Genomic DNA, 26,882 nt, shown 5'->3' with positions numbered 1-26,882 from the left:
AAACAAGCCTGACTGTCCTCAGGAACGTGGTGATTGCCATGGAGGCTCTGGACCAGCTGCTGATGGCCTGTCACTCTCAGAGCATCAAGCCCTTTGTGGAGAGTTTCCTGCACATGGTGGCCAAACTGCTGGAGTCCAGAGAACCAGATCTGCAGGTCCTGGGGACCAACTCCGTAAGACCACAGCACTTTAGTTCTGCTGATGCCTAGTTTTATTTTGGAATTTTATTTTCAGCTTCATTCCTGAGCTCCAGTCACCAGTCAAACGTGAAACTGCTTTTAGTTTTTTTGGGGGGGACTTTTCATGAGATAAAAGAGGCAAGGAGACAGCGCTGCAGCCTGGAGGCTCATGTTAGCGCTTAAGCACCTAATTTAACGTTACATTGGCACTGCAAATGGCTTTTATCACATTCCGGGAAACACGCAGCTAATTATTATTAGCCTCTGAGAGCCGCCAGCAAATGTCAGCCCTGTTTCACCTTCCCAGCTGTTTGAAGGTGAGTGCAAAATTTACAGTATCTATTCATTTTTGTTTGCTCCAGCCATGTCGCTTTATCTAAGTGGGAAGTGAAGGGCATTCTTCATGAGGGATTTGTATTTATTACTGATATTTTTATTTATGAGTGTTATTTAGATGCTGACAGAGTAGCAGGTAGCTGAGGTTGAAGTCAGGATACTGCTTGTCTGCACAGCACCTCCAGGTCAGCAGTGGGTTAATTAAATTTTTCCTTGTGGCGCCGGCAACAAAGCGGAGGCGGCCCTTAATGTGTGGACTTGTTTATGCTTCATGGAAGGGGATAACCGCTCGACTGTGTTGGTTCTGTAGGGTTGCAACACGAGTGCTTGAAAGCAGCTAATTAGACATAATTTGTAAAGAAGGAAGAGCTGACAGTCACTGTCTCAAGATGTCTCTTTTGTTTATTGGTTATATTAATATTGTCACTGCTAGCATTAGTTTGGTCAAATGCAGACATGTTGGCCCAACAGCGTAGTGACGACACATCCGAGAGGTCACAAAAGAGCCCACAACAATATCCAAAGAACTGCAGGCCTCACTTGCCTCAGTTAACGTCAGTGTTCATGACTTCGCCATAAGAAAGACACTGGGCAAAAACAGCATGGCAGAGTTCCAAGACAAAAACCACTGCTGAACAAAAAGAACAATAAAGCTTGTCTCAATTTTGCCAGAAGACATCTTATTGACCCCCAAGACCTATGGGAAAATACTCCGTGGTCTGACGAGACAAAAGTTTAACTTTTTTGGAAGGTGTGGGTTAGGTGTGTGTCCCATCTGGCATAAAAGTAACGCTGCATCTCAGCAAAAGAACATTATACCATTAGTAAAATATGGTGGTGGTAGTGTAGTGGTCTGGGACTGTTTTGCTGCTTCAGGACCTGGAAGACTTAAATGGAACCATGAATTCTGATGTCTACCAAAAAATCCTGAAGAAGAATGTCATCTGTCATCTGGCCATCTGTTCATGACCTCAAGCTGAAACAAACTCGGGTTCTGTCGCAGGACAATTATCAAAAACACACCAGCAAGTCCACCTCTGAATGGCTGAAAAAAACAAAACAAAATGAAGACTTTGGAGTGGCCTAGTCAAAGTCCTGACCTGAATTCTATTGAGATGCTGTGGCATGACCTTGAAAAGGCGGTTCTTGCTGGAAAACTCTCCAATGTGGCTGAATTCCAACAATTTTGCAAGGATGAGTGGGCCGAAATTCCTCCACAGTGCTGTAAGAGACTCATTGCAGAGTTATCGCAGCTGCTTGATTGCAGTAGCAGAATAGTGTTCATTCTGCTATGTGTGACTCTTCTTGATTGATGAAATCCTCTTTCTCCGTGTCTTCTTCTTCTTCATCTTGTGCTGCTGCTGCTTCTTCTGCTGCTTCTTTTCTGCAAACGTTAACACGAGAAAGCTGTTACCTTTTAATGCATCAGAAGATGAAAACACACAGTAATTATGTTTGCTAGAATTAATTTTATCTTGAAGAGGTCTGGAAGAAAATTGATGTTTGGGTTAGGGGTGTTGGCAGCTGCAGCAGTGAGTGTGAGGTGAGACAGTTAGTTCCATTGGACAATGATGAGGTAATCCACCGAGAGAAGAAACAGCAGGATTAATTCTTTATTTCGGTCTTGTTGAGGTGACATGATGCAGGAGTTCTGTTCTGATTTCTTCCTGCAGTTTGTGAAGTTTGCCAACATCGAGGAGGACACGCCCTCCTACCACCGCCGCTACGACTTCTTTGTGTCCCAGTTTAGTGCCATGTGCCACTCCACCCATGAAGACGTGGACACCAGGACCAGGTGGGATGGATTGGCCCACCATGCCATGCTGAGAGAACTTGTCTTTATTTGAAACTGCTCAGTGCTTTATGGCTCACATGACAGTGCTTCCAGCTGTGGGAGGGGGAAGGGAGGTGGAGACGCACAGCAGCACCTTTACTCTCCCGCTGGAAGTGTCTGTGTGATACATTGACATGTTGATACAATAATACATTTGATACATGATACACCGATTAAATTTATACAATGATACAGTGACATGATTATACTACGATACAGTAATACATTTGATGCAATGATACATTTATGCACCAATAAATGTACATAATGATATACTGATAAAATGATAAGTTTATACAATGATACATTTGTACATTGATACAATGATACAATTATGTATTTCATACATTGATACACTTATATGCAGATGCAATGATATGTTGATACTAGAGCCCGACCGATATGGGATTTTTGGGGCTGATGCCGATACCGATATTGGGGGCTGAAAAAAGCCGTCATCCAATATGAGTATGTGAGTCGAGTGGCAACCAACTTTGAGGCGCATTACCACACCTACCATGTTGGATTGCGGCCCAGAGTTAACCAGCGTTATACAGCAATCGGATTGGCCCGATCTCGTGGCAGAAGACGTTATTATGCGATCTTCAAAATACAGCGAATTGACAGCAGATCCCTATTCTGGAGATCGGATCGGCACATCCCTACTACAAACGAGATAAGAAATAATCAACAGTGGTCTAGTGGTTAGCATGTTGGCCAACACAGTAACAGCCTAGAGATCGGGAAGACCTGGGTTTGATTCTCTGTGTGGAGTTTGCGTGGGTTTTCTCCGGGTACTCCGGTTCCCTCCCACATCCAAAAAAAATGCAAAAAACATTAATTGGCCATATGGTTGTTTGTCTATATGTGCCCTGCGATTGGCTGGCGACCAGTCCAGGGTGTACCCCGCCTGTCGCCCGGAGTTACGATCTGTCATAATCGGCTTTGTGATTAATCGGTCAGGCTGTAGTTGATACTATACATTCAAACAATGTCACAATCATACATTGATACTAGGGATGCTCTGATCAATCGGCCTACAAGTATCGGCATATGCTTGCTTTTGAACGCCGATCCATTGCAGCATCCAGCCTACAGCAACCATCACTTTCCGTTCACAAAGCCAAAACAAGCATGTCTGCCATGTGGGACTTGCTGTCATGAGAGTGATATAAGTTTTGCACCGTGCAAACATGCCACGAAAAATGCCTCGCCGGGGTGACACAGCTATATGTATATAGCTTATATAAGCTTTAGTTTGGTGGCATTTGGGGGGCGATACTTGGCAGGGTGTGGTGAGTTTGAAGTTCACGATGTGCTCATCGGTCGGGCGGCGGCTAATTTGCCAAAATGCGGGACACCGTGTGTATGTGACAGTCGGAGGTCTAAAGCGGATAGCCCGTAAAGTGGTTGGATTCCGTGGAGGAAACCAGTTTTGCCGACAGCCTGGGGGTCCTGCTGGACCGCCATCAAGTTGTGTGCTCTTGCATCCAAAGCCTCTTTAAAGAAGGCGTCTGATCCTCTAAGTTTCATCAGTCATTTGGAAAAAGTAAGTCAAATATGTTTTTGTCGAAAACAAAGGTTAAGACACCACCGCCAACGACAGCAATTTGGGGCAAGACCCGATCGGACCTCTAACTGGTGAGACAACTTTCATAAGCATGTCGTTATTTTGAAAGGCGTGGGAATATTAGCATGGCAAGAAGCTTGTGATTGCTTCTACTGTACATTGCCATGTTTGTTATGATAAGTCTTCTGAAATTATGTCATCGGCACCTCTGATTGGTTAAAATTGCCTTAACAGTCTATGGCTGCGGGCTAAAAGCTAGAAAGCCACAGCTTGCGGAACAATTTCACAAAATGGGTGCTTTAACAATGCTGCCGGGAGAGGCTTGTCAACAGTGCAGTTATGTCTCCACGCCCAGGTAAAAGCCAGCGGGACTTTGCAGGTTGTTTAGACTATAGTTGTCTGATTAACTATATGTTACATTAACGTACCACCTATTCATGTTACATTAACAGACGCCTACTCAGCCTATTGTTATCCATTGTATTGTTATTACTATTACTTGCCTTTCAAGATGGTCTGTTCTTTGTCTCTGATTTTATAAAATAAATTTTTCCCCAAAAATGCGACTTATAGTTCAGTGCGACTTACAGACCCTTTCCAAAAAATTAGAATGTCATGGAAAAGTTGTTTAATTTCTATAATTCCATTCAAAAAGTTAAACTTTCATAGATTATAGATTCAGGGCCTACAATTTCAACGATTTCAAGTGTTTATTTGTTTATTTTTACGTAATTTGGGCTTCCAGCTCATAAAACCCACGAAAATAGGAATTAAAAAAATTTGAATACTGTGAAGAAATCACCATTTACTTCTCAGTTTTTGCAGGGAAAAAAAAGAAAGAAATTAGGATCACATCAAATCAATCAAAATATGGTACTTTGAAAACGATATGTCAATCTTCAATACTTGGTTGGGAATCCCTTTGCCTTAATCACTGCCTCGATGCGACGTGGCATTGAAGCAATCAGCCTGTGGCATTGCCTGGAAGTTATGGAAGCCCAGATTTCCTTGATGCTTGCTGTCAGCTCTTCTTTGTTGTTTGGTCTGGTGCCCCTCATTTTCCTCTTGAGAATACCCCATAGATTCTCAATGGGGTTTAGGTCTGGTGAGTTGGCTGGCCAGTCAAGCACTGTGATGGCATGGGCATCAAACCAGGTTTTGGTGTTGGTGTTTGAAGCCCCAGGTTTTGGGGCCAGGTCCTGCTGGAAGATGAAATCTGCATTTCCATACACATCCTCAGCAGAAGGAATCATGAAGTCCTCTAAAACATTCTGGTAGACTGTTGCGGTGACCTTGGATTTAAGAAAGCAGAGTTTACCAACACCTGCACCGGACATTGCACCCCAAATCATGACGGACTTTGGATATTTCTTCACACTGGACCTCAGGCAGCTTGGGTTCTGTTCCTCACCCGTCTTCCTCCAAACCCTTGGACCTTGATTCCCAAATGAAAGGCACACTTTACTTTCATCGGAAAAGAGGACCTTGGACCACTGGCCAACAGTCCAGTCCTTCTTCTCCTTGGCCCAGTGGAGACGCTTCCTACGTTGGCTCAGGTTCAGAAGTGGCTTGACCCGAGGAACCTGACAGTGGTAGCCCATCTCCCGGATGCGTCTGAATGTGATGGTTTTTGAAGCTGTGACTCCCGCCTCATTCCACTCTTTCTGGATCTCTGCCAGATTCTTGAATCTTCCCTGTTTGATAATCCACTGAAGCCCACGGTCATCTCTTTTGCTGGTGCATCTTCTCTTGCCACATATTGCCCTTCCTCTAGACTTTCCATTGATATGCTTGGACACAGCACTCTGAACAACAAGCCTCCTTAGCTCTGAACTTTTGTGGCTTACCCATCCTATGGAGGGTATCAATGATGGTCTTCTGGCTAGTTGTCATGTCTGCAGTCTTCCCCATATTGAATCGAACTGAGACAATTGAACCAAACTGAAGCAATTTAATGACACCTGGGGAAGCCTGTGCAGGTGATTTGAGTTTAGTAGATGATTAGTGTGTGATACTTAGTTTAAAACCTTCATGCCCTGCAAAATTTGGGCTGATTTCTTCACAGTATTCTCATTTTTTGAATTCCTGTTTTCGTGGGATTAATGAGCTGGAAGCCCAAATTATGTAAAAATAAACAAATAAATACTTGAAATCGTTTAAATTGTGGGCCCTGAATCTATAATCTATGAAAGTTTAACTTTTTGAATGGAATTATGGAAATTAAACAACTTTTCCATGACATTCAAATTTTTTGGAAAGGGTCTGTATATGTTTTTTTTTCTCTTGTGCATTGTGCCTTTTTGGCTGGTGCAACGTATACTCTGGCGCGACTTACAGTATAGTCCGGAAAATACAGTATTTACTAAATACACACACAGTGACACGCCTTTGTTCTCACGCAGGGCTGCAAGGCAAGCTGGTGTTTGATTGGCAGCATGAGGGCAGGGTCAGGTTGTGTCACAGGGTTGCTCAGTGTAACAACGGACTAAAGATGGCTGTGATTCTGTCTGAATGTGATGATTTTGATGTTGTAAACGCCACATTAGGGAAATATAACATTTGACCACTGTCACACAAGCTTGTATTTTTGCGTCAGGATCCGTGTGGCAGGAATCAAAGGTCTGCAGGGAGTAGTCAGGAAGACGGTGAATGACGAGCTGCAGGCCATCATCTGGGAGCCTCAGCACATGGACAAACTCATCCCTTCCATGCTCTTCAACATGCAGGACAGCGACGACCTGGACAGGTATGTCCCTCCATCTGTTATCTATGTACTGTAACACCTCAACATCATAGTGGATACAAACATCCGTATTTGCCCTTCCTGAGAGGAGCGTGATTCCTTCTAAAGCAAACTGCTGCACCTGAGCGACAAGGAGGAATTACTCCTCTGCACCCCCCCCCCATCGTATTACAAATCTTCAATCCTCCAAGCCTAGCTGCTGAAAATCCTGTCATGTGTCTTTGAGGACTTTCTGCAGGTCCTCAAGCTTCCAAGGCCAGGGAAGATTTATGGAACATTGGACCACACGTTGATTACTCTTAACATGTTTTTTTTTTTTTGGACACAGCAAATCAGCACTTATTCTATTCTTCATCAACAAAACAGCCGACAGCCACACTGTAAAGATCTTTTTATACAACTGTTAAGCGAAATAGACTCATTTAAACTGTTGCATTGGACATCATTTTACACAGTATATCACATTAGCCATGCTAATTAACATGCTAATAAACATGACATTAGCGATGCTAATTAGCATAACAATAAACCTATGACATTGGCCACCCTAATGAACATGCAGTTAAGCATGTGACATTAGCCCTGCTAGTGAACATGCTAATAAACATATAAATAAAAAAAGTAGTTTCTTTTTTCTTCTTCATGGTTTCTTGCTGCCATCTTCCTCAGGTAGTTTCCATGTCAACAAAAAGCTATTTTTGGAACCTGCCTTCTTTTTAAATCGCTGCATGTTCTTTTTTTTTTCTTGTTTGTCTTCCTCCACATCTGTAAGGACACGAACACATTTTGTCCTTACGAGCCACATTCTAGTATATTTATGTTTTATTCGGTAAGATGGTTCATCCCAGACATGCGCTTTCTTTCTGTCTTTGTGTCAGTGCAAGTAGCCACGTTACATGGTGCATGTCCGATTATCCTGCAAACATTCCTTCAGTGCCCTGCCACCACGGGGGGATCTTTCTGCCTTATTTAATGGCCTGATATCAGACGGTCCTAATGGTCCTCTTGCAGCTTAATGAGCAGCTCCTTCACTGAGATAAGACTCTTTAAATACTCCAAACCAGCGGAGACTTTCATGCTTGCACTAGTTGTGCTCATTCTCATCATGTTGTTAGTAAGTACTTCTCACACTGATGAACATGGAGGTCTTGTTCAGTGTTATTTGTGGAAACGGTGTGCTCGCCATTATGTTGTTTTCAAACAGTATCATGGTCACTTTAGCCCGCAGCGTCCTGTCCTTTCTAACAATGGACCTGGCGGGAAGCTGTGGTCAGGCCCCATTGCCTTCATTTCTTCTCTTGGAGGGCGCACGTGTCCAGCATGCTGAAATCAGAGTGCAGAAAAACCCTTCATGTTTGACAATTAACTGCTAAACGCACGCACGCACACACACACACACACACACACACACACTCACACTCTTTGGTAATCACCTGAGAATATTGTTGTTCATTATTGTTGTTTGCCTCCTGCAGTCACATTTGATGATCCATCTCCAGCAAGCAGCTAATTGACTGGCTCATAAATAATGTGGGTGTAACGGTTCATATGAATGTATTGAACCGTTTCAGTTCTGCATGTTTGGTTCGGTCCACTTGCGTACCGTTCTTGTTATATTTTATGCTATTTTTCTCATTAAATTTATTACTAGAGTGATCTAAGCGCTTCACGTGGCATTAAAGTCCTGGACGAGTTTCCGCATGGACGCCTCTGTGTGTCGGACACTACTGACTGAGGGGGAGGAACGCTAGTAGCTCGCAGGCGTGACAAATGGCATCATGGCAAATGCAAGCGAGAAGCCTGAGCTGGAAGACCCTCCAATCTCACTATGGTCTTCTGTTTGGGAAAACCTTGGCTTCCCTGTTAAAATTACAGATGGACAAAGGCAAGTGGATAAATCCAAAGTTGTGTGTCGACATTGTTCCTCGGATATCGGGTATGCTGCAGGAAACACATCTAACATGTTAGCGCACTTGAAACGGCATCATCCGGCAGTGAATGTTACATCAACAAGAAAGAAAACCTTAGTGCCTTAAAAACCTTAAAAGCTTAGTGCAAACACGATAACTTCAGCATACAAACAACCTCTAGCAAGCAACTCTGACTGGGCCAAAGCAGTAACACATGGTATTGGAGTTTTTATAGCCACGAGATTACATCCATATTCAGTTGTTGAGAGCGCTGGCTTTAAGTACAGTCATGGAAAAAAAAATTATTAGGCCATGTTAATTTTAATGCCTGATACAACTAAAGGTACCTATATTGGACAAATATGACAATGACAACAAAAATAGCTCATAAGAGTTTTTGGCAGTACAATGCAATAGCTATTCATGTAAGAACTTACCGGTAAGTGATTTTGGTTATTATCAAGAAAGATATCAGCTCTTCAATTCAACTCTCATGTGCTATATTTATCATCATTATATTTGTCCAAACAAATGTACCTTTAGCTGTACCAGGCATTAAAATGGATCCATAAACTGAAGAAACAAGGGTGGTCTAATCATTTTTTCCATGACTGTATATGATTATTGCGATTGGCTGGCGACCAGTCCATGGTGTACCCTGCCTGTCACCCGAAGTCAGCTGGTATAGGCTCCAGCATGCCCCCGCGACCCTGGTGAGGAGAAGCGGCATAGAAGATGGATGGATGTATATGGTTAAAGTTCTTGAACCTCACTACGAAATACTATCACGTCGTCACTTTAGCCAGAAAGTTATACCAGCACTTTTTGAAAAAGCTAAAAGTGATGTCGTCAACAAGCTGTCACATGTGTCTGCTATTTCACTTACGACAGATGTTTGGACTTTACGCACAACAGAGCGCTCTTTAACTGTAACTGTCGATTACATTTCACAATTTTTGTACCCAAAATTAACTGAACCGAGCACTTCAAGAAACTGAACCGAACCGAAATTACATTTTAGTGTATCGTTACACCCCTAATAAATAATAACATCCACTTGTTAACTTCGTGGTTGTCTTTGGTCATTTTTAGCCACTGAAGACTGAAATGATGTGCCCAACTACAGTATATTTTTTATATACTGTACAGTCGGTGAAATAAGCATTTGATCCCCTTGCTGATTTTGAACGGTTACCCCCTTAGAAATGTATAAACCATTCATCATTTTTATGCTAGGTTTATTTTAACAAAGAGAGACGAGAAATGTAAAAAAAACAAACAAAAAAACATGTATTTGAGTGAAATAAATACCGCATTTGATCCCATTACAAAAGGTGATTTATCACTTGGTGGAGAAAGTCTTGTTGGCAAGCACAAACGTAAGATGTTTCTTGTAGTTCTGTGATGTCCAAGGTGCGGCCCCAGGGCCACTTGCGGCTCGCATCTCATTTTTTGCAAAAACTTTGGGATTTGTAACTGTATATTATTTTTTTAAATAAAATAATGGCTTATATTTCCAAATTTGAGATGCATTTCACATACTTTTTTTTTTTTTTTTTTTTTTTTTTTTTTAATAAAGTATTGCACCTGAAAGTTTCCCATGGCCCGGTTTGGCCCCATCCACAGACTGGTATGGTTGTCATACTCATGCCATGGAGGGCCGAGACACTGCAGATTTTCTCTACAACCAGTTTCTCCAGCAAGTGATTTAATTGATGAGCTTCTTCCCTCAAATTGAAGGAGGTGTTGGTCATTAAAATCACCTGCTTTAGTGACCGGCTGGAAAGAAAATCTGCAGTGTCTCGGCCCTCCATGGCACGACTTTGACACCCCAGCTCACTCACCCATATATCCATGAGTCAGAAGGCTAAGCAAATAACAGAAGATAAGATTACATAAGATATAACTTTATTAGTCCCACAGGGGGAAATTTCAGGTTTACAGCAGCGAAATACAAGAGGTATAGTACACAGCACACAAGAGCATATAAAGTGCAAAAACAGGATAATACAAAGCAGAGCTTTATCCACTATATGCAGCTATATACATGTTGACCAAGTCACACTTTTACATATTTCACGGTTATTGCACTTTTATTGCATGGTTAATTGCACGGTTATTGTACAGGATTTTCTTGGAGCAGTTTTTATTATAGTGTCTAACAGCTGCAGAAACCCAGCTGCATAACCCGAAAAATAGTTTAATTAATTGGACTAGACCAGCCTTTCTGAGCGGTGGAAGACACCGTGTTCCACGGACTGCTCTTCCACTTGGAACCCCGCTACTGCTACTTGGAAGGAAGTATTTCACAGACATAGTCCTGCTAGAGCTCCATCAGGCAATATACTCTTACATCGAAAGTCTCCTTAAAGAAGGCGTCTCATCCTCACAAGTGATATATACAGACCTGATCAATATCTTAAGACTAGTTGAAAAATAGCTAGAATTTGCATTTTGCACATTTGGATCTTAATGACGTTTTAAGTAGCGCTACAATATGCAAAAAAAAGAAGGGGGAGTGAGACAAAAATCACTTTGAAAAAGTAATTTATTGAAAACAACAATTAAACTGAAATAGGCTGTTTATCAGCTGATCAAAAGTTTAAGACCATCGCTCAAAAAATAACAAAAAACTCTCCAAACCAGAACAAAAAATTTTGTTCAGTAGGACTCAGTAATGAGTAGCTCCACCGTTCTTGTTAATCACTTCAAAAATTGGTTTGGGTATGCTTGATGCGAGTGTTTCCAGGAGGCTAGTGGGAACATTGCTCCAAGTGTTGAAGATGGCTTGAAGAAGGGCATCAACTGTCTGGAACTGATGGCCATTTTTATAAACTTCCCTTGCCATCCATCCCCAATTGTTCTCTATGGAATTTAAATGAGGGGAACATGCAGGATGGTCCAAAAGAGTGATGTTATTCTCCCTGAAGAAGTCCTTTGTGAACTGCAGCGTTGTCCTGTTGAAAAACCCAGCTGTTACCACACAGACGAGGGCCCTCAGTCATGAGGGATGCCCGCTGCAACATCTACACGTAAGCAGCCGCCATTTGATGACCCCACACCACCTGAAGCTCCAGTGTTCTACTGAATGAAAAAGCACCCCAGATCATGATGGACCCCCCTCCACTGTGCCGGGTAGAAAACATCTCAGGTGGGATCTCCTTGTCATGCCAGTAACGTTGGAAGCCATCTGGACCGTCAAGGTTAAATTTTTTCTCATCGGAGAATAAATCTTTTGTCCACCTTTCAATGTCCCATGATTGATGCTCCCTGGCAAAGTTTAAACGGGCAGTTTTGTGGTGTTGAAGGAGACGAGGTCTTTGAATTCGTTTTTTGTTTTTTAAACCCCTTTCCCGCAGATGCCGTCTGATGGTTATCACGCTGCAGTCGGCACCAGTAAGGGCCTTAATGTGGGTCGAAGACCGCCCTGTCTCTTGATTGATAGTCAATCGGATCCTCCAGCTCAGCGCAGGTGTGATTTTTCTGGGTCTACCACTTGACTTTTTTGTTCCATAATGCTCAGGATCATTCCAAAAATGTAGAATGACTGTCTTACTGCTCCCAACCTCAGCAACAATGGCATGCTGTGAGAGGCCTTGCTTATGCAGCTCCACAATCCGACCACGTTCAAAAAGAGAAAACTTCTTAGCTTTAGCCATCAGGAGGACAGGAATGCCTAACAGAAAATGAAAATTTTGAGCAGATTTTGGCTTTTATAGCCTGTGGTCTTAAAGTTTTGACCAGGTGACAAACAACCTATTTCAGTTTTTTTTTTTTTTTTTTTTAATTTAAATTACAAATTCAGAATGTTTTTTGTCTCACTCCCCCTTCTTGCTTTTGCATATTGTAGCTCTACTTAAAAACCTCATTAAGATCCAAATGTGCAAAATTTTTCAACTTGTCTTAAGATTTTAATCAGGTCTGTATATTCTCTTGAAAAAATAAGTAAAATATGTTTTTTGTCTAAATTAAGATGATTTTATTGTTATTTTTTCAGATCATATAGCCAATAGCAGGGCTGCAACCAGGAATTCTGGGCCCCATGGGGAAAAAAAACTGCATTGGGCCCTCCCCACCCCTTTATTTTTAATAATTACCTATTTTTTGGGGCCCCTGGCAGTCAGGGGCCCTTGGAATTGTTCAGAAAGTAGACGACGTGCGTGTGTCAGTGATGATGTCACATGACATCATACGTATGTAAACATGAAGTAGCTAATGTAGTTTTCTGCTCCCACTCAGACCAGCACATGTTCACATGTTTGGGAAGCAGGTCTGTCTCACGGTCTGTCTGTCTCTGGCAGAGCGGGGCATCCCAGCACGCCATCAGTGTCTGATCAGGATGGCGAGGAGAACCCAGCCACGCTGGCAGAGAGCTGCTTCAGAGAACTGCTGGGCCGAGCCGCCTATGGCAACATGAACAATGCTGTGCGACCCGTGCTTGTGTGAGTAGCTGCGACCAGACGAAAACACACACACATGCACAAAGATCTTGTTCGCCCCCTGCTGGCAACAGGACGGTGGGTTAGGTGTGGTCTTGTTAGTGTTGCTTGCGTGCCTGTTACAGCGCCCCCTGCTGTGTACAGTACTCAATTTTATTTGGTGGACTGCACACAGAGTTCATCCTGAGTATGTTCATTAGTCGTGATTGATTCTTTGAGCTCTCATACTGTGGGGGCTTTGACTATGATGTCTTCTGCTCTCAAGTGATCAACTAAAAGAAGTTGATGCTGGTGTCGCCACGGTCTTGCTGTGATGTCCATTCACTGTTGAGAAGCTTCAGTGGCTACAGAGCTTCTCTGCTGCCACTTGGCTCAGCCTCCTCCACCAGGCGAGGGGGGGCTTCTGCTATAAATAGAAGCATCGGGGTTCATGGGGGGGGGAAAAAGGGTTTAGGAGGTTTCGGATTGACGTAATGTTGGGGGAGGCTCAGCTGCAGCTTCACTGGTCTTCTCATCGTCTTCTCGTCATCCTCTGTCCTCCACTTTCAGCTAAAATGGCTGCTGATGCAGGCAAAGACTTGACACTGTAATTGTCAGCAGTAAAGAGCACTCATTTGGGCTGTGTTTCAAATGGAATACTTGCTCCAGCACATGTCAATAAGTATACTGTATACACTGTAAACTTCTTCTTCTAAGGTACATCTTTTAAGAAGGCTTTCTCCATCCCATAGGGAAAAAATGCTTTTAATAAAAACACATTGACGCACTATTAAGTGCATAACAAAACAGGTGGTGCTATAAGACCCAACTGAAAGAACATATTAGCCAATCAGAACCCTGAAGAAAGTTGTCAGTGGCAAAACTCTAGGAGGCAATTTTTGTTGAAATTCTGTACACAAAATATGTAATTATGGGAAAAGTGGGAATTTTTGGATGGTGGAAAATTGTTGCCTTGAATGTTTCGATGCTGGCATGGTTTGAATGGGTGGAGAAATGTGGGAAAAATTACAATCATTTAAATAGGAAGTTTCGAGCCGGAAAATAGAATGTGTTTTAAATGAGCTGGATGTTTTCAAATTGGAATTGTTTGAGAATGGGTGCAGAATAACATGTATGTGTGAATGCTCTTCAATATTGACACAATAGTAGTGAATGAAAATAATAGTTTTAAAAAAAATGAAGACATCCAAAAATAACAGCTTACTGACATGTCATGCAAAGAAGACAACATCCTCATTCCCCAAACCACCCCTTCATTCACTTTCAGACTTTTGGATACTTTTAGATGATTGACAAGTGCCCCCTAAGCTCCAGTGCAGTTACACCAGCGCTCCTTCAGAAGTTAAAACTCAGCCAGCTGCCATTAGGGCAAAGGCGGCGTCCATTTTCCTCCGTCAGAGGCGAGCAGCAGCTGCGCCTCACAGACACGTTGGCCTCCAGGGTGCAGGTCGGCGCCCACACAGACCATCAAATCTGTCTTTCCCATCTGCCGCGTGACCTCGTATTGACTTCCTCTGAACACACGCCACAACGAAAGCCTCAACCAGACAAGACTTTTATTATGACACCGGTGCTGCTTGCATCCACAGTCACCTGGACAACCATCACCTCTGGGAGCCGAACGAGTTTGCCGTTTCTTGCTTCAGGATCATCATGTACTCTATCCAGGTTAGCCCCGTCCACCCTTGTCCTTCTTCAACCTGACATTAGCTGCTCTAAATGAATAGCTTTCTTGTCGTACAGGCTCAGCACTCGCACCACGTCATCCAGCAGGTGTTGGGCCACCTGGACACACACAACAAGAACACTCCTCGTGTGCGCGCCGGCATCGTGCAGGTGCTGCTGGAGACAGTGGCCATTGCCGCCAAAGGCTCCGTGGGTGAGTGATGTCGCTACGTCCATCATCCCAGTAAATGCCGACATTGGCTCCCGTGTCTCACCACCTATTCACCACCTCAATCTGGGCAAACAAACACTCCTACTATCTAGGAACCATCCAAGAGTCCAAGCGAGGTGACACGTTCACCTGCCTTAGTGAACACGCCACCCCTCCGAACCTGTGGCTGGGTACAGTATGATGCTGAGATGGACACATTTAGCCTGTGCTAGCGTAGCTTAGCTCCATGCCGTGACGTTGTAGCCTCAGACTGGGTTTGTGACGGTTGTGAAGTTACATTTCCTGCTGGTGTGCGTGGGTAGAGTCCTGGACATACACGTCTTGTGTCTAATGTGGGTTTCTCTGGTGGTCATGTGAATGTAGGTCCCACCGTGCTGGAGGTCTTCAACACGCTGCTCAAACACTTGAGGATGAGCGTGGACTTTGAACTGGGCGAGAGCTCCAGGAGAAATTCCAGCAGCAGCGTTTCATCCGGCCGCAGCAAGGAGAGCGAGGAACGCATTGTCCAGAACGCCATTATCCAGACGATCGGTGTGTGATGCCATTTTACATTGTAACATGTGTTGTGTGAGCGTAACAAGCTTGTCTCTCTACTGTCCTGCCAGGATTCTTTGGTGGGAACCTGCCTGACTACCAGCGAGCTGAGGTCATGATGTTCATCATGGGCAAGGTGCCTGTGTACGGGACCCCCTGCCACACCTTGGACACAGTGAAGATCGGGTGAGTTGCATGTGTACCAGAGCAGGAAGTGAACATGTGATTGACACGAGGACATACAGTGGGGGAAATAAGCATTTGACCTCCTGCTGATTTTGCAGGTTTGCCCACTTACAAAATATACAACAATCTATCATTTTAATCGTATGTGCATTCTAACAGTGAAAGACAGAATACCAAAGAAAATTAAAGAAAATCACATCATCATCATCACATCAAAAAAGATAACCATGTTCCATTCCATTCCATTCCATTTTCCTCCCCTTATCCGGGTCCGGGTCGTGGGGGCAGCAGTCTCAGTAGGGAAGCCCAGACTTCCCGGTCCCCGACCACCTCCTCCAGCTCCACCGGGAGAACACCAAGGCGTTCCCAGGCCAGCTGTGAGACATAATCCCTCCAGCGTGTCCTAGGTCTTCCCCGGGGCCTTCTCCCGGCTGGGCATGCCCGAAACACCTCACCAGGGAGGCGTCCGGGAGGCATCCGGACTAGATGCCCGAGCCACCTCAGCTGGCTTCTCTCGATGTGAAGGAGCAGCGGTGCTACTCTGAGCTCCTCCCGGATAACCGAGCTCCTCACCCTGTCTCTTAGGGTCAGTCCCGCTACCCTACGAAGAAAACTCATTTCCGCCGCTTACATCCGCGATCTCGTTCTTTCGGTCATGACCCAAAGCTCATGACCATAGGTGAGGGTGGGAACATAGATCGAACGGTAAATTGAGAGCTTTGCCTTCCGGCTCAGCTCTCTCTTCACCACGACGGTCCGGTACAGCGACCGCATTACTGCAGACGCTGCGCCGATCTGCCTATCGACCTCACACACCAACCTTCCCTCACTCGTGAACAAGACCCCGAGATACTTGAACTCCTCTACCTGGGGCAGCACCTCATTCCCAACCCGGAGGGAGCAATCCACCCTTTTCCGACTGAGAACCATGGCCTCGGATTTGGAGGTGCTGAGTCTCATCCCAGAAGCTTCACACTCAGATGCAAACCGTCCCAGTAAACGCTGCAGTTCACAGCCCGATGAGGCCATCCGACCACATCGTCTGCAAATAGCAGAGATGAGATCCTAGTGCCCCCGAACTGGACTCCCTCGACACCTTGGCTGCGCCTAGAAATTCTGTCCATGAAAATTATAAACAGAATCGGTGACAAAGCGCAGCCTTGGCGGAGGCCAACGTTCACCGGAAACAGGCTTGACTTACTACTGGCAATGTGAACCAGGTTCCTGCTCCGGTTGAACAAGGACTGAATGGCACGTTGTAGCGCGCCACCAATCCCATACTCCCGGAGCACCCCCACAGGACACCGCGAGGGACACGGTCGAATGCCTTTTCCAGGTCCACAAAGCACATGTAGACCGGTTGGGCAAACTCCCAAGTACCCTCCAGTACCCTTGCAAGGGTGTAGGGCTGGTCCAGTGTTCCGCGACCAGGACGAAAACCACATTGCACCTCCTGTAGCCGAGGTTCGATTAACAGTCGTACCCTTCTCTCCAGCACCCTGGAATAGACTTTCCCAGGGAGGCTGAGGAGTGTGATCCCCCTATAGTTGGAACACACCCTCCGGTCACCCTTCTTGAAAAGGGGGACCACCACCCCAGTCTGCCAATCCAGAGGTACTGTTCCCGACTTCCACGCAATGTTGAAGAGACGTGTCAGCAAAGACAGTCCCGCAACATCCAGAGCCTTGAGGAATTCAGGGCGAAACTCGTCCACCCCCGGAGCTTTGCTACTGGGGAGCATTTTGACTACCCCAGATACCGCAGCCACGGTGATGGAACTGTTCGCGTTCGTGTCCTCAGTCTCTGCTTCCTCTATGGAAAGTATGTCAGTGGGATTGAGAAGGGCCTCAAAGTATTCCTTCCACCGCCCAACTATATCCTCAGTCGAGGTCAGCAGGCCCCCGTCCCCACTGTAAACAGTGTGGACCGGGCACTGCTTCCCCTTTCCGAGGCGCCAGACGGTTTGCCAGAACCTCTTCGAGGCCGACCGAAAGTCGTGTTCCATGGCCTCACCGAACTCCTCCCACACCCGAGTTTTTGCCTCGACCACCGCCAAAGCCGTGTGCCGCTTGGCCTGCTGGTACTTGTCAGCTGCTTCAGGAGTCCCACAAGCCATCCATGCCCGATAGGACTCCTTCTTCAGCTTGACGGCAGCCCTGACCTCTGGTGTCCACCATCGGGTTCGGTGCTTGCCGCCACGACTGGCACCGACCACCTTGCGGCCGCAGCTCCGATCGGCTGCCTCAGCAATGGAGGCATGGAATAGAGCCCATTCGGACTCGATATCCTCGTCCTCCCCCGGGATGCAGGAGAAGCTCTGCCGGAGGTGAGAGCTGAAGACTCGACGAACAGGAGACTCTGCCAAACGTTCCCAGCACACCCTCACTACACGTTTGGGTCTCCCGGGTCTGTCCGGCATTCTCCCCCGCCATCTAATCCAGCTCATCACCAGGTGGTGATCAGTTGACAGCTTAGCCCCCCTCTTTACCCGTATGTTCAAAACATGCGGACGCAGGTCTGATGATACGACTACAAAGTCGATCATAGACCTGCGGCCTAGGGTGTCCTGGTGCCATGTGCACTTATGGACATCCTTATGTTGGAACATGGTGTTTGTGATGGACAAACTGTGGTTTGCACAGAAGTCCAACAACATCACACCGCACGGGTTCAGATCGGGGAGGCCGTTCCTCCCAATCACGCCCCTCCAGGTCACACTGTCATTGCCCACATGGGCGTTGAAGTCTCCCAGTAAAACGACAGAGTCACCAGTTGGGGTGCTCTCCAGCACCCCTTTGATGGACTCCAGGAAGGCTGGGTACTCTGAACTGCCGTTTGGCGCGTACGCACAAACGACAGTCAGGACCCTTTCCCCAACCCGAAGGCGTAGGGAAATGACCCTCTCGTTCACCGGGGATGACTCCAAGACAGAGGCACCGAGCCGGGGGGCTATTAATAAGCCCACACCAGCTCGCCGCCTCTCCCCTGCAGCAACTCCAGAGTAGAACAAGGCCCAGCCCCTCTCGAGGAGTTTGGATCCAGAACCCAAACTGTGGGTCGAGGTGAGTCCGACTATATCTAGTCGGAATGTCTCAACCTCTCTCACAAGTTTGGGCTCCTTCCCCGCCAGAGAAGTGACGTTCCATGATCCAAGAACCAGATTTGGCCGTCGAAGACCAGGTCGCCTAGGTGCCCGCCCTCGACCGCCACCCAAAACGCAATGCACCGGACCCTTATGCTTGCCCCTGCAGGTGGTGGGTCTACGGGGGGGAGATCTCGTGTGGCTTCTTCGGGCTGAGCCCGGCCGGGTCCCACGGGTGAAAGCCCGACCACCAGACGCTCGCCTGCGAGCCCCTCCCCCAGGCCTGGCTCCAGGGTGAGGCCCCGGTATCCCACTTCCGGGCGAGGTGCGGTCTCTCCTCGTGTGTTTGTTCATACGGGTCTTCTGAATCACTCTTGGTCTGGCCCGTCACCCAGGACCTGTTTGCCTTGGGAGACTCTACCAGGGGCATATAGCCCCAGACACCATAGCTCCTAGGATCACTCGGGCACACAAACCCCTCCACCACGGTAAGGTGGTGATTCACGGAGGGGTAGATAACCATGTGATGAGGAAAAATAAAAACAAAGAAATTAGTATTTGACCTGCTGCCAACCAGCAAGTATTCTGGCTCCCACAAGCCAGTTAGTCTTTCTTTAAAACACTCCCCAATCCCAACTCATTATTTACAAAAGCAAATACACAAATACACCTGCCTCACCTTGTTACCGGCTTAAAAAAAACACACAAACAACCAGACTGCAAAATGTCCACCATGGGTAAGACCAAAGAGCTGTCTAAGGACATCAGGGACAAGATTGTTGACCAACACAAGGCTGGGATGGACTACAAGAGAATCGAAAAGCAACTTGGAGAGAAAAGATCAACTGTCAGTGCAGTTATCGGGGAAAAGGAAGAAGCACCACACCACCACCAACTTCCCTCAATCTGGGCTTCCACGTAAGAGCTTGCCTCGTGGGGTGTCCCTGATCATGTGAGCAGTGAGGAATCATCCCAGAACCCCAAGGGGGAAAGTAACTACTGAACTGAAGGCAGCTGGGCCCAAAGTTAAAAAAGAAACGGTTGGTAACACACTACTTAGTCATAGATTAAAATCCTGCAGCACAAGCTAGGTCCTCAAGAAGACACATGTACAGGCTCGCCAGAAGTTCGCCTTTTACCACTGGACGACTCAGAAGAGGCCTGGAAGAAGGTGATGTTGTCCCTAAACACACCATAAGCATCTCACAAAAGCAACAGAGTTGAATCGAAAATCGTTGGAGGGAGCTTAATATTTGGGTTGCCAGGCAATAGCCTCGGAAGCTGAATGATTTGGAGGTTGTCTGCAGGGAGGAGTAGGCCAACATCCCTGCCAAAATGTGCATAAACCTTGTATGCTATATATACAACTATAAAAAAACGTTCTTTTCTACAAATTGTTAACATGCTGTTGGTCCAGGGGTTCAAATACTTATTTTTATCCAAAATATGCAAATAAATTCCTAAAATGCATACAATGTCTTTTTTGGTGATATTTTGTCTCTCTGTCAAAATTAACCTATCATTAAAATTTTCACCATTACACTCTTTGTAAGTGGGCAAGCCTGCAAATTGAGCAAGGGGCCAAATACTTATTACCCCTACTGTAAGCTGTGTCTCAATTGGAGCACCAAAGTATTCCATATGAGACACAGGCATGATGTCGTGCATGACCACAGTAGCGTTGTGTTACTTTTTCACATTGCTGCACAATGCAGTACAACATTTGTGCATCTCAGTTTTTAGTAAAAGACAATCAGAACTTCTAGTAAATGTGTAAATGATTCATACAAGTACAACACAGGGTGGTGGAAAATGAATGAAGAGAGGTTCCCCAGGTTGGTGAAGTATTTTCATGTCACCTGACACTACGCTGACATGTGCCCGTACAATTAGCTTGACTTTATTTTCTTGTACTGGTTTGTTTGAATGTGAGCATGTTTAGCTCTCAGCCTCAGAGTCAACCTTCCATGTTACTGTCAGCTGAAGCTGTGTTGAGTAAGGAGAATATAGGACACATCATCTTACCCACAGCGTCCTCACATCTCCTCCAGGACATCCCGCTGAGTCTCTCTCCAGACCAACGAGAGGAAAGCAAATCCATCCGCAGTGCTAACAGCTAATCCTCCTCCCACAACAAGATTATGTCCCCCAACAGCAACACCCCTGCCCCCCTGCCTCTAAGCAGTGAGTGTTTGTTGTCACGATAATGTCTTCTTCAATGATCTTGTTTGTCCTTTGTCATCAGGCATCAGGGAACCAAACGGATCCAAACCATGCTGCTCAGCTCGCTCATCATGGTGAGTCTTACAACACAGTCAGGTATCATTCCAAATCAATTGGGTTCTTCTTCATTCTGAAGGTCATAGTTATTTCAATTCAGTGATTTTATTTTGAGCCTAATAATTAGTCTGTTTGGAAATGAGACATTTGTGTTTGTAGCAGTCTGACCACACCTCACCACACACTCATGCTGTGTCTCAATGGCAGTACACTTGAAGTACTGTATATTGTGTACACTGTGTACTTAGTTCACTACTTCCTACCTCTATGTGTTGCTCCTCAGCCGCTATTATTTCAAGGAAGTCCCTCCGCTTCCACTACATAGCCAAGTTGGCAACTATTGTGGGCTGTAAGTAGGGTTGGGCATCGAGTCTCGAGCATCGATGGGAACTGGGACTATCATTGTGATTCTCCCGGGATCATTAAAATTTGTTTATTTCGATTCCTAGTTTCGATGCCCACTTTGCCAACCAGAAAAAATAGCTGCAAACACCAATGAAGAATAGAAGCAGCTAAAAAGTTTGGTTTAATTTAATAAGAAAGAGCAGTTGTCTCAGTGCAACATTTGCAACACAATGATATCATGCAAAGGAGGGTGCACGATAGGGATGAGCCGGTTACTTGTTTGAAACGAGTATCTGTTACGGATAATGCATTTTTGTCGAGTACGAGCATGAAACGAGTACAGCTCGTCATTATCCGTAATCGTGATGAAGGAAAATCGTCATTCAAACATTTATGACTCTGCCTTTTAAAAGCATCACAATCGAAAATCGTCAGGAACCAGAATCAAAACGACAAAGCGGAATTGGAACCGGAATCGTTCAAAATGCAAACGATGCCCAACCCTAGTGGTAAGTGTCCATCACTGCACACTCACAGTTTTGAGTGCAACATCTGGGTACTAACAGTGCACTGCATTTTGCCGTACTTCTCAGTGTGAACACACGTATGCAAGTACTCAAGTGCACCAATTGAAACACAACCACACATACACTGCAAACTTCTGATGCATATTGCTTTCATTCCAGCATCCGTCTGTCCTCGTGTCACCTCTCCTTACTGCCACCTGGGTCCAGTGTGCAGCTGGAGGAGAGGTGAAAGGTCACAGTAGTTAAACCATGTGCAGCTGCTAAACACACTTGTCACGTGCGTGTGTGTGTGTTGGCCTTGTCACCGTGTGAACTGCTTCCTGGCCAGTGCTAATTTTGATAGCAGTTTTTTGACTAAAATGTATTTTTGTTTTCATCAAACTTTTGTTATCAAAATTTGTTTAGGTTTAGTTGAGGCTAAAAGTACTGTAAATTTAGTCAACTAAAATATAATGCATGAAGAAGAACGCATCTTGCAAAGCAAGACCTGCAAAGCATCTCAAGAATAAAATTCATAATAAAAAGTACCCAAAATTAATGTATCAATGAGTCAGTAATTTCACACTAACCTTAGTGTTATATTATTTTACCTGAAATTAAAAAACATACTTTGATAACTAATATATGAATAATATTACACAGTACAGCTACTGTACAGTATGAAGTCACAAAATAACTCTGCATAAGACACTAGGCATCTATAAATGCAACCCTTTTATTAGCTTGATTAGGTTTATTTTGTCGTCTTACAGAATGAACATTCAGTTTCTTATGTTCAGACAAACTTTTTTTAAGGCATGTTGAGTGGAAATTCTACCTTGACATGTTTCGACTATCATCTGCAGTCTTCTTCACTCCAAGAATTTATGGGACCCCCAAAATCCACAAAAGAGACACCACATTTTGCCCAATAGTTGACAGTATAGAATCAATCACATAGAATCTATCAAAAGCCCTGGTGGAAATAATGAAACCCCTCCTTGGTCTCATGGAGTACCACTGCAAAAACTCAAAGCAACTTGCATAAGAACTCAATAACATAAAACTAGAACAAGATGAGATTTTTATTTCTCATTATGTCTCACTATTCACCAAAACACTAGTGGATGTCACCCTACACATAGTTCACAACACTCAAAACGAGAACAAAAATCATACCAGAGGATATATCCACACTCCTCAGCTTAGTCCACATATTTTCAATATACAGACGAAGAGAGGTGTGCGATGAGGGGACACCCTCTTGGCCATATTGAACAGCTTTTTCATGGAAGGCTTGGAAACCACAGCCTTGAACACAGCACCCATCCACTGCAGATCCACATTCTGGAAACGCTACGGGGACGACGGCTTAGAAGGACATACTTACAGACCATCTCAACAGCATCAACACAACCGGAAACATAAAATTCACACACAAGGAAGAAAAATAGGGGACCATATCATTTCGAAAACAACCATTAACGAGATGAGGGAGCATATATGCTGTCTCACACCTAGGACTCTCTCCGCCAGACACCAGCATGTGGCGGGAGGCACAGCCAACCAGGTGGACCTGTCAGGTTCACCTGGTTGGCCACGTCAAGTTCAGCTGATAAGCGCCATGTCACAGTGGCCAGCTGACCCTTCTGAATAAGACTGCAGATGACGGTCGAAACATGTCAAGGTAAAATTTCCACTCAACATGCCTTCAAAATGTTTGTCTGAACATAAGAAATTGAATGTTCAAATTCAACCCTGCTCTTTCTCAGCAATAAAACAGCAGTAAACAGAACATATCCAAATAATAACAGAATATTGTACAATTTATTTTTTATTTTTTGCTTCACTTGTCAGTTTGACTCGCCTGCAGATGCCGTTTCAAGTTGTTTTCTGTTTTTAGCAGTGATGACTACAGCTCCACATGGTTGGCTCCACAGTGTCTTGTGAAATGTGTCCCTGTGTTTACTATTCTCTTTCTCCCAGGCGTAGACATTTTGCAGTCTGTAACTTTTATTGCATCGTGCCATATCGTTTTTGCGGTGTTAAGTCCAAAAGTTCTGCCTCACAAAGACAGTAGTTCTGATTGGCTCTCCTCCCTAACTCACCTCTTCCCCCACTCCCACACGCAGCTAAAATAGCTGTGATTGGATACATTCCTAACTTGTCTCTATGCCATCTACAAGACCAAATGAGATATGACTGGATTTTATTTATTTTCAACATTTTTGTTTTATTTTTAATGATTGACAAAACTGTCAGGTCATTTTGTTGTAGTTTTTGTTAACATGTGTTTGTTTTGATTAGTTACTGTCTTGTTTTATCAGGGGGAAAAAAGGTTGTTGACCAAAATTATTCATCAATGAAATTAACACTGTTCCAGAAATGGCAAAGGGCACAGTCTCGCATCATCTTGCAGGATTAAGGCGGACACAGTGACCTCTGCTTGTTGACATGACTTTACCAGCACACAGGGTGTGTGTGTGAGACCTTTTAATCAGACACACACACCCCACCTCCACCTCCAGGTCACCTCGGGCTTCAAGTCCAAGTCTATGGCTGCCGCGCTGCCCCCTCCCTTCCTGGACCCGCTTTTCTCCATCTCCCTGATGGAGGACAGCGAGCTGAGGCAGCTGGTGCTGGAGATCCTGCACAACATCATCGATCGCCATGACAACCGAGCCAAACTACGTGGCATCAGGTAGAACCTTCCTCCCCTCGCTGTGACTATGCTGTTTGCTAAATAATGTTAAATGCCTGCCGAAGGATCATCCCTAACGTGGCTGCCCTGAAGATCAAAAGAGAAAAGATCTCCAAGCAAGACGTGGCCTTCATGAAGAAGGTTAGTCACATGGGGCTGTTATTGCTGTTGCTATGGATACCTGCTATCACATCATTTTATAGCGAATAGCAGGAAGTAATAGATATTATGTTGAAGTCTGAGCATGGTGGTCCATCTCCCAATCCCCCTGCAGCATGGTCAGCAGCTGTACCGCCACATCTACCTGGGCTGCAAGGAGGACGACAATGTGCACAAGAACTTTGAGCTGCTCTTCACCACACTTGCCATCCTCACCATCGAGCTGGCCAATGAGGACGTGGTCGTCGACCTCATCCGACTCTCTATCGCTCTGCAGGTGATGTCACAAGACTCTTGTTGTGTTGCCACGCTGGGCGGAGCTAGAAGCATGTAATCATGTGACTGACAGTCTGAAGTGAAGTCATTGGCTCCTGATGGTGTGTCCAGGATATGGCGCTGGCCAATGAGGAGAACATGTCCATGTCTATCCGCTGTGGTGTGATGGCGTTAGTGGCGGCGTACCTCAACTTCCTGAGTCAGATGATCGCCAACCCATCTTTCTGCCAGCACGTCAGCAAGGTAACTACACCGCATCTTCTCGCAGTCTTCCGACATCTTGTGTGTTGATGACGGGTCTCCGCCTTCAGGTGATTGAGCTGAGGAACATGGATGCGCCATATCTCCTGCCAGAGCACATCTTCAGGGACAAGTGCATGTATGCGTCCTCACTTGGACATTTACTCAGGGATGTCCAAACATTACAGCTGGGGGACCAAATGACGATGTTTTCTTCATCTTGTCTTTTCAGCCTTCCTGAGTGTTTGGACAAGGAGGAGCGAGCATTGTACTTCCAGACAGTTGACATGGCCGAGTGCCTGGCTGGACCAGGATACAACGCTGAGAGACTTTCCATCCCTTATGTCCCGCAGGTCACAGGTACACACACACACACACACACACACACACACACACAGACCACAAGTAACCATCAGTGCTTCTTTTGCCATTCTTGTTCTTGTTGATCTTTGCCCGTCACAGCTAGTCAAATTAAAACTCACACAATTAACTTTCCTGATGCAAGCCTCTCATTTATTTTTGCTTGGGATGGGCCTGGAGGTACCAAGTCCAATCAAAGTTCTTTCGGTGTAAAAATCCGCAAAGGTCTGGAAGCATCCAGACTGCAAAGAACAGCTGATTATTGTTTTCCTCTCTCAGTGCTTTACACAGTGGGAAAAATCCTGCACAGGTGCAAACAGACATCACAAGGTAACCATAGCAACCATATTACAGTGAAAGGCAGTAGACCCCACAGAACCTTTTAGATGTTCCCATCGTTTAGTCACTTCCTGTTTGCCTGCCACGTTAACGCCACCATTCTTGATTATTTGTTCTCGCGGCGCACGTGCACATCGACACAGTGAGTATTTCAGAAAGACTTGCTTCGTAGTGTTGGGGTGTGGGTTAGGTTGGGGTTGTGTTTAGACTTTTCGGTTTATATTTAGGGTTACTGTTGGTGTAGTTAGGGGCTTTTATGGACTGAGGGTTAGGGTTAGGGTTATGAACTGAGGAGATGAGATGACTGTTGGGGGTCCAGATGGATGGCCCTTGTATGAGCTATATTAACATTTACGATTGACCCACAGCACTGTAGTTGTTCAATAATTACTTTCATCCTCAAAGAGTACACACAGTGTAGCATATTGAATTGAAGAGAGAACCGAACCAAAGTTATTTTTTGTGGTTCTGATTAAGTATTTACAGTGCGGTGTTGTGTTCCTGCAGATGAAGACCGCCTGACTAGGAGGAAGAGTTTTGTGGACACCGTCTCACTGCAAGTGGACATACTGTCCAACAGTCTCCCCGATAAGGTCAGTTTCAAAGACGTCCTTCTGCTGAGACCATTCTGGTCCACTTCACTGAGCACTGATAGGAGATCCATAATCGCACGTTCATTTCACATGTTCATGTGTTTGTGTGTGTGCAGTCACAGCTGGCTGAGGAGATTACCTTTGAGACTCTGAAGAAAGCCATTGGTAAGATGCTGCCACACATACAACAGCTGTAAACGTTTGTAATTGCATGTGTGTGATACGCAGACACAAGCGGTCTGGAGGAGCAGGAGCGCGAACGCAGACGTCAGGTGATGGAGAAGTTCCAGAAAGCGCCATTTGAGGAGCTCGCAGCCCACTGCGAGTCCAAGGTACAGTACTACAGAGAGATTTTGTCAAAGGTTGTTGAATG

The 26,882-nt window shown here is 45.3% G+C and overlaps 1 protein-coding gene across 5 annotated transcripts in view; it reads left to right on the top strand.

Moving 5' to 3' along the window:
- efr3a (EFR3 homolog A (S. cerevisiae)) overlaps positions 1-26,882 on the top strand; it is a 46,244-nt gene that overhangs the window by 17,262 nt on the left and 2,100 nt on the right. For 3 of the 5 annotated variants that reach the window (XM_054763698.1, XM_054763690.1, XM_054763679.1), the window contains 19 exons: positions 23-173; positions 2,189-2,310; positions 6,516-6,665; positions 12,874-13,014; positions 14,601-14,679; positions 14,755-14,890; positions 15,272-15,439; positions 15,514-15,628; positions 20,956-21,007; positions 24,370-24,542; positions 24,608-24,683; positions 24,817-24,978; positions 25,089-25,220; positions 25,289-25,356; positions 25,450-25,577; positions 25,857-25,907; positions 26,430-26,509; positions 26,626-26,674; positions 26,738-26,841. In XM_054763698.1, the coding sequence (XP_054619673.1) occupies positions 23-173; positions 2,189-2,310; positions 6,516-6,665; positions 12,874-13,014; positions 14,601-14,679; positions 14,755-14,890; positions 15,272-15,439; positions 15,514-15,628; positions 20,956-21,007; positions 24,370-24,542; positions 24,608-24,683; positions 24,817-24,978; positions 25,089-25,220; positions 25,289-25,356; positions 25,450-25,577; positions 25,857-25,907; positions 26,430-26,509; positions 26,626-26,674; positions 26,738-26,841 (2,137 nt within the window). Of the gene's footprint in view, positions 1-22; positions 174-2,188; positions 2,311-6,515; positions 6,666-12,873; positions 13,015-14,600; positions 14,680-14,754; positions 14,891-15,271; positions 15,440-15,513; positions 15,629-20,955; positions 21,008-24,369; positions 24,543-24,607; positions 24,684-24,816; positions 24,979-25,088; positions 25,221-25,288; positions 25,357-25,449; positions 25,578-25,856; positions 25,908-26,423; positions 26,510-26,625; positions 26,675-26,737; positions 26,842-26,882 lie in introns of all 5 variants that reach the window. The other 2 variants (XM_054763720.1, XM_054763709.1) reach the window with 2 other exon arrangements.

Source organism: Dunckerocampus dactyliophorus, chromosome 2 (assembly GCF_027744805.1).
Source record: "Dunckerocampus dactyliophorus isolate RoL2022-P2 chromosome 2, RoL_Ddac_1.1, whole genome shotgun sequence".
NCBI lineage: Eukaryota > Metazoa > Chordata > Actinopteri > Syngnathiformes > Syngnathidae > Dunckerocampus > Dunckerocampus dactyliophorus.
This window is presented reverse-complemented; position numbering and strand designations above follow the sequence as displayed.